A 10,178-nucleotide genomic window follows, 5' to 3' on the forward strand; every position below is an offset into this window, starting at 1 on the left:
CATTCAAATTCATTTTGGAGCATTCGAATTACCTTTAACATCATTCGAATCAGCACTTTTTCAGTTCACATTCGTAAGACACGCACCATTTCGCAACTTGTTCATTCAATTTAGTATGATATAGTCACGTGATCACGTAAACCCTGCGCTCGTTCATTCGAATTCATTCTTGGGCATCCAATTTCGCATTTACTGCAGTCAATTTAGCAGATAAGTTAAATGCTTTTATTCTTTTTTTTTTCATTTTCACTCATCATAGGTTTTGTTTGCAAACATCATAACATTTCATATTTTTGTATTCATTCCTTATTCTGATATCATCTTTGCAACAGTATTTTCAAAATATGTGTATGTGTTTATGATGTTCGATAACATTATTTCATTCACAGATACATTAATCTTAAGTTTGTTTTGACATTAATTGGGAGAAGGAGGTTTCAATTTACATCGTGATTATTTCTTTCATCTGCATGTTTCATTATTTTCATTTGGTGGGTGCTATATTGCGTTAATCATCATTAGGAATAGAGTTCTTGTATCAGCTCTAGCCATTAATTTGTCAAGATTACCCTCAAATGCTTCTATTATTCTTCCCCTGTCTTCTTGAGATATATTATATGCCTGTATCTAACTCGTGCTGCCATGACTGGACATAAGAAAGTGAAGTGAATCTATGGTACTGGTGCATGTATAGTTCTGATAACATGTATGAATGAAGAGGGGCATTACAGAACAACAAACTTGAGTTATTCAGGGTCAAAGATACTCTACTATATAGTTTGTGGATGAAACAAAAATTCACATTTAAATAGGTATAAATCACGGTTCTCACCTTTTCAAAATAGAAATAACATAACGCCAATTTGAATGAACATGTTCGGAATTTGACTGCCCATACGCGAAATTGAATGACTGAAATACCATTTTCCGCCAGTGCTGGCGAATTTAAATGACCGAAGGCACGTGCCAATTTGAATGCCCGTTTTACGAATTCGAAAGGCACATGTGCAAATTTCATTGATCGAAATGCTAAATTGAACGAACAAGTTGCAATTTTGAATGACAGAATGTGCAGTGGACGAGGTTTTTCGCTAAATTGAATGAACCTTTTATAAAAAGGAACTGACAAAAGTGCGAAATTGGCCGGGAAAACCTATAATATGTACGTTTTTGTTTTTTTTTAAAGACATAGTTTCCCATTTCCAGATGAAACAGAAACCCAACATTAGTTCTTCAAAATAGTTCTAAAATGTGAGTTAGCAATAGAAAAACCCAATGTAGAAATGTTACTCAGTTTAACAGTCTACAGTTACGGTTTATTGAGAAAAATAGCGATAATTATCTCCTTATATGTTTTATTGCGAGATCTGCCCTTGCAATCTAAGGGCTGACAATGTTTGATTCTATTACAAGATTCTTAAATTGCAACTGATCGTCAAATTGCTCCTACAAGCTAGGTAAGTATGAGTGAGCACATCTCGTGATAAATCTGTCATGTTTTTATGTTGTCTGTGATAGGTCTTGTATATTCCATTACCTTCATGTGGCGTCTTATATACATGTGTGTACGTATTATGTAAAATTTGTTTCGTACTTAGCAGACTACTGAATAACTAAATGAATACAAGCAGTGTCTGTATGACTCGATGGTTGTCTAATGCTAAATTGATCACCTATTTCCAATTTATTCTGAAAAAAAAAATGCCGCAAAAATAACAAACAAACCCTGAGCTGGGATCATTCATACTTACACTTTAGTACCACATACATCAGTAAGGGTAAAGACCTATACAGCACTGGATACGCACTTGACGGCACTGTGAAATGAATGCAGCAGATTTCAATTAGGAACTGAAAGAAGGACTAAGCCACGATCAGAAGACAGACCTGGCTAATTTGTCACGTTTCAATCTCTCCCTGCCTAAAGATATGGAATGAAACAGAACAGTGGAGAGTTTTGAAATCAACAGGCAGCGTGACGTAATAATTGAGAACTCATGATGACCCATGACATCTATGTTCCGGTTAGTAACTAAATAAGTCATAATTGTCCTTTCACTATTAGGCCCTACTATAAAGATGTCTGGTCACTAAAACGAATGCAAGGTTCCGCCTACTCACTGTTAGGTAGACATGGTATTAGAAACTTTGCAAGATAGGTAGGCATTGTATGTCTAACATATAAATAGATAAATAGAATAAGAAATCTTTTGAACCAGAGAGAGGAAATCGTGGGTCAAATGATATCTTTGTCAATAAGTTCATGGTTTCCATCGACGAAACTTCATCGGTTCTCATTGATTTTAACTAGTTAGATATTTAGCCAGCTGTGTTCAGCAAGAAACGATTGCTCTCCGTGATTTGTTTTTACGTCGTCAATCACACCGTACTTGTCTACTGTTAATTTGGCATATCTGAAGACGACTGGGCAATGATCAACTGACACTTCACGTCTCCATTCCTTAGCTCGCGCGCTGCCGGGAAATGTCGTCGTGTAGGTGACGACGCACGAAATTTTCTTGGCAAAGAAAGTCTCGAGGACAATCTTTATTGAAGAGCGCCCTCTAAGGTTTCTTCGTTTGTTGAGATTAATTTGGCAGCCCAGTAGTTTTCTTACATCGAACTGTTTGGCGTAAATATGCGACAGGACAAACTGCAGTCTCCTCGTTTGTACGTTGCCCAGAGGAACATGGCTGTTCACAAAACGTTCGTTTGCACTTTCGTAGACACGATTGAGTTCGTTGAAGGGGTTTCGCTTCCTCGATGTCGACTGGTCGAAGACGATTTCTGAAACGACGTTCGGAGTGGTCACAATTTCGTCCAAATTCACGGTAGTGTAAGCTTTGTGGCTGTCATTGAAAGATACAAAAAAGTTATAGAGTGTAATGATCCTTGAGTTAAAGTCGTTGATTGGGGTTGAGTTGTGTTTGCGTGTGTGAGTGTTTGTGTGTGTGTGTGTTTGTGTGTGTGTGTGTGTGTGTTCCTTTTCCCGCAAAGCAGCTGGAACATAGCCATCATAGCCATTTGGTTTTGTCTGCCATCATTATCAGAGCCAGAACACAATATTCCTTTTAAGAAGTAGCACGCCAATTCTGAAGTTATTTGACCTGAATATAGCAGTTTCTCCAGTGGAGGTAAATGAAAGTAACATTATCACTTGTCAAATGCTGTGATCTTTAGAAATAGATTAATATGTGGATGGATTTTTTTTCCAAATATCTAAAAACATGTCAAAGAAATATTACTTGATGATATAGATACTTACTTATAACCATTGCTGTATCAGAATAAAGTAATAATAATAATAATAATAATAATAATAATAATAATAATAATAATAATAATAATAATAATAATAATAATAATAATAAGGTCTTATTTACCCAGGGTAGCCTCTTCAGTGTTGCCACTGCTCTACCAGAGGGCCCTGCTATTATTATTACCCTAGCGTTGCCAGGTACCCATTTATACACCTGGGTCGAGAGGGACACAGTGGGTTAAATCATCTTGTCCAAGGACGTAATACTATAAGCACTGGGCGGGATTCGAACTCGGGTCCTCCGATCGGGAGTCGGGAGTCTTGTCCACTATGCCACAGCGCCCCCACAATAGTAAGACTATTGTCCAAATTAAACACAGATTGAAAGTAACGATACTTTTCGAATCCTGCACGAGTATGTACTCCGAATGCTCAAAATACCGTCATGAACTTCATTACGTCATATCTTTCACTGTTCAAGAAACAGAAAGTAATCATATTCAAGATTGCTTACGGTTTCAAACATGGTAATCGCCAGTCTTTGACATTAAACCATTGTCGCACAGTGGTTGCTCGAGGACGCTCGGTTCGATGATACTTTTCTGAGGAAGTCCCTTGAAGAAATATCATATTCTGCCGTTTCTTCAACTTTGTAATCGTGGCGCCCGTCAGATCTTTCTCTTCGAAGAAAACCTAAAGAATTATAAATCATTGAGTGTTACAAGAATAAACTCTTCTCTAGCAATTTAAGAAATATCAAAATTATTGGTTTTGTAGTTGCACTACTATGATTGTACTACCAAGTGTGCATGGAGGAGCAAAACAATATACATGTATTGGGGATCTTCACTGTTTCTTTCTTTTAGGGAACAAAATGTGATACGTCATTAATATCAACTTTCTCTGAGCGATGTAACTTGTATCCTGTATAATACGATACTGTATTTCCGTGTGAACGTATCTACTGTCTATGGGCAAGTAGTAACCTGAGAATAAGATTATTATGTTCACATGCATTTTAGATCTATGAAAAAAAAAATACGTGTTGTTGTTTTTTAAGAAAACAAAACCGACGCTATCCGTATTTCTACAGACCACTGTGTTTTACTGAAGCAGGATATGGCACGTCTGAAACCCGCTCGTATATTGAATATTATGTGAATAGTCATTGGGGACTGCTCTGATCCCCTTCCTTCCGCCATTTCCTTATAAATGCACGTTTTTGATATGATGACCAGACATTATCATTGACTGCCTTGATGTCGGTAAAATGTATTTTGTCATGTCTGCAACCTATAAGGCATATCATACACAGAGTATAATATCATAAACTGCAGCAAAAAGAAAAAAGTAAACACTTTTTCGAAATCATATTTTTAATACAAGATTTTGATGAAAATCAATGTATTATACTCCGTAATGAAGGTATATAATTCAATTGGCTATCAAACTAGTATGTTAATACAAAGGGAAGCTTTACGCACGAGTGAACACATTCGTTTTTCTCTTCCAATGCACAAAAGTAAAAATTGCAAATATCGACATGTTGTCTTACATTTAGAAATTTGATTTGATTTGATTTAATTTCTGCTTAATTCCGTTACATCAGATATGATTGTGTACAAGTCATTTATGACAAACAGTATATCGACAGATGGTTTTTAGTACAAAACAAACAAGTACAAACAGCTTAGGGCACTTAAGCAGAAGGGTCTCCAAAATAAGCCGAGGCCTGACGGTATGGAGACCCTATACTTTAATAGCTACTCTGGATAGAATGAGGGAGAGAGAGAGAGAGAGAGAGAGAGAGGGAGAGAGGGAAGGGTAGGGGGAAAAGGGAAAATTACACTGTATATGTACCACTCAAACTAGTTTACCATTGTTTACAGTAATAGTAATGCTAATAAATGAATCTGCTACTACAGTTAACACGTTCAGGGGCCTTTGCCGTAGTAATGATCGCATAACGCACTATGAAAAATAGTAACAAATGAATACAAAGCATTCTACATGTGGTTATCTGACATGAAATAACAAGATATATCGTAGTTATATGCCCTTCAAGATAACAATGAAAACGAAAGATCAATTTAACATAATGCGAATCATTGATAAAATAGCCAAAGTAAGTTTTCCGTTCTCTTTATCTCTTTTTAGCTTCAAACAAAATCAGAGTTGGGAACTAAAGAGGGAAAATAAGATTTTTTTTTGTCAACTTAAACTTCAAATGACATAAGGATAGTAAGTACACAAAGATGATTAAATGAACAAAATATCTTTATTTAATTCTTTTAATTTATTAATTTGATAATTCATGAGAAATTGAAGAATCAAACATTATTTACAATCATTTTTTTTATTTGAGAAATCACTTCAAATTCCTACCATTTTTGTATATATTGCTTCTTCTCTTATTTCTTTTCAATGTTAATTTCACAGAAGATCCTTCATTTTCCTCCATTATTTTAGCTTTTTTTTTAATTTGTCGGACTTCAAAGATATTATAGAGGCCATTTTCAGCTTTATTTTTGCAACTTAATTCATGTTTGTTACTGTGTTAGATTTGTCTGTTTTCCTCATTGTTAAATGAAAAAGCACCTATGAAGAACACGCATGAATGACAACTAGCTAATTTTGCTTTTTTTTATAATTTTGTAATTATGAAGAGAAAAACGAAGTTGTTCACTTTTTATTGACCCACCCGGTTGATAGCAAGTAAAACTATCATATTATGGCAGATGTAATACATTAACGTTTAGCCAAATATTCTATGAGAAATATGAACTTGAAAAGTGGTTTTTTTTTTTTTTTTTTTTTTTGCTGAGTGTATAATAACAATCATCATTTTCAATATTATTATTATTATTGTTATCATTATCATTATTATTATTATTATCATTATACTTGAATAAAAGAATGGTCAAAGTCTTCACCTGCTTCAGATAAGAATTTTAAAGTGTTTCATCAATTTTGCATCCTGGTCGCTAACAAAATAAAAAAAATGAATGCCATTGCTTACCTGTTTTGTTTTTTGTTTCTCAAAAAAAGAAAAAAGAGAGAGAAAAAGAGCTTCCCCGGCAAGATTGAGATTTAATGCCAAGTAAAGTTTTTCGCCGCGTGCGCGTGCGTGTACGTGTGCTTGTGTGTAAAGCATTGTAAATACGTCGTGCGTGTGTGTAAAGCATTGTGAATAGGAGATCAGGAGGTCGTAGATTCGAATCCTGCTCGAGTATGTACGCCCATGATTTTTTATCATGGCTACTACTAAAACACTGATCAATTCAGTGGTTATTACGTCGATGTTATAGGGCAATTTGTCAATCAGTTGCATTGTGAATACCATTTGAATGTTGATGATTTCAGCAAAAAAGTACAAAAACCCAAAGTCTAGTGCTAAGCTGTGTCATGCCTAATTTTACCTGAAGTGGTCTAAATGCCTCCGAGTATTCTTCCAGGTGGGGGATAGGCACGAGGGAATCCGCAGATGTAGCTAGCCAGAGCTCTCTCGCCACACCCTGGGACAGGGATGGCCATATTTCTGGATGATTCAAGAACGCCTCTGCGCTCGCCCAGTCGGGCTCGTCCTGTGAAATGCCTTGTAGAAACTCCATAAATCTCTGGTGGGAAGCTCTCACAGGATAAGTCCTCCCTGTTCCGGGCTTGGGTCTTTTTACTTTCCAAGTGAGTATCAATGTTTTCTTGCTTATGCCTTTCACGACTCATTTTGAACTAATTGGTTAAGCGATGGGGATACAAGTTGTGGTGGTAACTACGAAGTAGACTGACGTCACAGTGCCCAACATCATGTGCGCCACGCGCAAGGATCAGAGGCGCTATGCGGTCTGACGTCATAACGGACAACGCACGCGTTCCCATTTCAATTTGTATACATGTACAAGTATTTTTTTACCTCCGCTAAGACAGGAGGTTATGTTTTCATTTGCCGTTGGTTTGTTTGTTTGTCTGTGTGCAAAATAACTCAATAGGTTGTGAACGGATTGGGATGAAACTTGAAACTTGCAGGAAAGGTTGAGAATGAATCAAGGAAAAGAGGATTAAATTTTGGTAGTGTCCGGAATTTTTTGTGGATTTTATGAAACGAGAGCCTCGCAACCACACTCCTATCAGGTACCATATTCGAGAACTGAATCGCATCGCCATTCGTTCTTCCCAAGAACTGTAAGGAACTGGAATTCCCTGTCGTCAGAAATTGTTTCAGCGCCATCTGTGGGATCATTTCGAAACCGTCTAACGGTTGATCACAGTGGCTAGTTTTTGTTTTTTGTTTTTTTTTTCGTCAAATTTTCTATGTGCTTGTAAATATCTGTAAATAAATTGTATTATAATGTAAATAGCACCAGTCTGCAAGAATCTTCAGTCTATTGAAGGAGGCGGATTTAATCGGAAGAAGAAGAAGAAGAAGAAGAAGAAGGATTTTCGATATTTTGGCAGGTGGGGTCTATGAACTTGGGTGTTCAAGCCGCGCATTACAAGTTTTCATGCGCGCACTAATTTAAGCATCCGTGCTAAAGTTTCTGCTAGGGCGAGGCGCGCCGCGCAGCTGAGGGTTTATGACGTAACAAAGGCTTCTTATATTGGGAAACCGGGCGATTTTTCAGTGAGTGGAAATCGCCGATCTCTGTGGAAGAGCAAGATTATCGGTGGAAAGTAGTTACTTGGAGGAGGTCAACGCTCTCAGAGCGCTTTTCTAGTTCTTGTAATTTTGTAACAACAAGGACGGTAGAGTAGTTAGGAGACAGGACAGCTTGTTATATTTTCATTAAGTAGTTATGACCACTGTGCGGACGTGGCTTGCTTGTTCGCGTGTTTTGTTAATCTCGTATATCTTTGGAATCGTGTTTGCATCTTGTTTAAACCTCAAATCATTATCTATTACATTGTATATTACATCAATCTACGCTTGGAAGTATACTGATTGAGAAAGTATAAATATTTAATTCCCCAAGTTAATAAGTGCAACCAACTGATGGACCGGGAGTCCCAAAACACATGAGTCAGCGGCCTCGGCGGAGCATTTAGTTCTGTCCTCTCATGTTTGCGGCAGTAACTCCCAGCGTATTCTCCCACGGCCATCAACACCTTGAATATGTGAAATTGCTTATCGAAGAATTTGAACCTCAAAATATTTTGAACAGTTTGTTTTGGTTTTTGTTATGGTGTATTTTCCTCCTCTTCTTTTCTTTTTCTTTTTTTTTTCTTAACTACCGGGGACAGCGAAACTTGGTTGATATCTTCTCTATCATCACCTGAATTTAGTTTTTATTCTACTAATGATCTGTCAGCGTATGTTATGGTCATCTATAGTTATCATTGAAATTTCCCGCCATACCGCCTCCACCATCTTGGATTTCTTTACTTTCATTTTGGCGTTGGGTGTTTTTAGCGTCGATACGTTTTACTGCTCCAGTTTTTATTTCTTCTTACATGTCAGTGCCGGCGAAATGAGGGTGGGGGTGGGAAGGGGGTGATGAAACCGGAAGTTGCAGCTGAAGTTGCAGTTGAAGACCTTTTTTTTTTTTTTGAGTTTATGATCTATTCAAGTGCAGTAATCTCACCAAGCTGAGCTGTGTGCAATCGATATGGTAACTGGAACAACAACAAAAAAAAAAAAGAATTGCCCTCTCAGAAAGTATACACAATTATGAAGTGACAGGGTAGACCCATTTCACCTATTTTGAAGCCTTATGTAATGTCGGGTGTGCTTTGTTTTTGTTTTGTTTTTTTCTTTGTTTGTTTGTGGGGGTTTTTATGCGCGGTCACATACTTCAGAAGATATCTCCTGTTGTCCTGTGCCATATCTGAAGTTATTCACATCCTTGTGTCTATCTGTGTCTATCAGTGCCTATTATATCCAGCTCATTAAGTTTTTCGACCTGGTTATTCAGTAAATAATTATGGAATCTTAATCTTCCATTATGAAATAAAAAAAAATGCTTTGCCGTCGGTTATCTTTCTAAATTTTCATCCATTTCATTTCTCACATCTATTTATCCTTTTCTCTCTCTCTCTCTCTCTCTCTATATATATATATATACATATATATATATATATATATATATATATATATATATATATCTCTTATGTACACCTTGGGATACACCTGCAAGCAATTTATGAGGGAGAGTTTAAAGATACAAAGAAGAACGTCAACAATATCGTTAAATCTTGTGTCAGACACAGACTCCTCAAAAAAGTATTTGTAAATACACCAGAAAAGCGAAATACAAGTTTCCAAAATAACACATCATTCATGAAAAAATGACTCTATATATCCATACAATGTATGATTACTTGGTTTTAATATTCTTCATTCCTTTAAAAAAAAATACAGTGCTAAAAGAAAAGAGAAAACAGTGTTTATGAAAATTCGTGAGTTCCACGAATTCGTTATGTCAACACAAACCTGCGCCCCATTACTTCTGGAGCGCTTCAATTTCAAAGTGCTCTAGTATTTTTCTTCGACCTGTTTATTTTGGCTCACTTTGAAAAGTTGGTCCCCATCGAAGCCAAAGGAGTTCTGTTGTGGGTGTGTGTTTGTGTGTCACGATGTAATGTAGGTGGAGTTCATAGATAAACCACGGAGTACTCTCGCTATCTTTCTCCGGTGTTTGCAAGCTCAATTCTCTGATCTTATTCATTAAAAAAAAAATACATAAAATGAGCAACACAGTTCAGATGGCCGTGGTGATCGTTAATTGATTATGATGACTTGCTACTAGCTGTGTATACCCTTGCTGTTTATTAAATGTCGAATCAATCTAACTCATTCGGATGTGCATAAATCTCATGGACGCTTATCATCAATAGACAACAAGAACAGCATGATATCATCCATGACCCACTAAGAAATGACAATTACAACGTGAACAAATCAGAACACAGTTTGAGTGGAAGCACT

The 10,178-nt window shown here is 36.6% G+C and overlaps 1 protein-coding gene across 1 annotated transcript; it reads right to left on the reverse strand.

Moving 5' to 3' along the window:
• Nucleotides 1-1,502: 1,502 nt before the first annotated feature.
• On the reverse strand, nucleotides 1,503-6,999 carry LOC140237187 (uncharacterized). Its single transcript, XM_072317129.1, has 3 exons — nucleotides 6,679-6,999; nucleotides 3,774-3,952; nucleotides 1,503-2,849 (listed from the first exon to the last, which is right to left on the reverse strand). Exons 1-3 carry the CDS (start codon nucleotides 6,868-6,870, stop codon nucleotides 2,312-2,314), a joined length of 909 nt encoding a protein of 302 aa, XP_072173230.1. The 5' UTR covers nucleotides 6,871-6,999; the 3' UTR covers nucleotides 1,503-2,311.
• Nucleotides 7,000-10,178: the final 3,179 nt, after the last annotated feature.

The sequence above is a fragment of the Diadema setosum genome, chromosome 13 (assembly GCF_964275005.1).
Source record: "Diadema setosum chromosome 13, eeDiaSeto1, whole genome shotgun sequence".
NCBI lineage: Eukaryota > Metazoa > Echinodermata > Echinoidea > Diadematoida > Diadematidae > Diadema > Diadema setosum.

Bases quoted from the DNA above. Each gene is read 5' to 3' on its own strand.
- LOC140237187 (XM_072317129.1), bottom strand. From the start codon at position 6,870: ATGGAGTTTCTACAAGGCATTTCACAGGACGAGCCCGACTGGGCGAGC. The intron at 3,953-6,678 runs GTAAAATTAGGC...ATAATTCTTTAG, and splicing joins AGGCATTTAGACCACTTCAG to GTTTTCTTCGAAGAGAAAGA. The intron at 2,850-3,773 runs GTAAGCAATCTT...TTTCAATGACAG, and splicing joins CGATTACCATGTTTGAAACC to CCACAAAGCTTACACTACCG.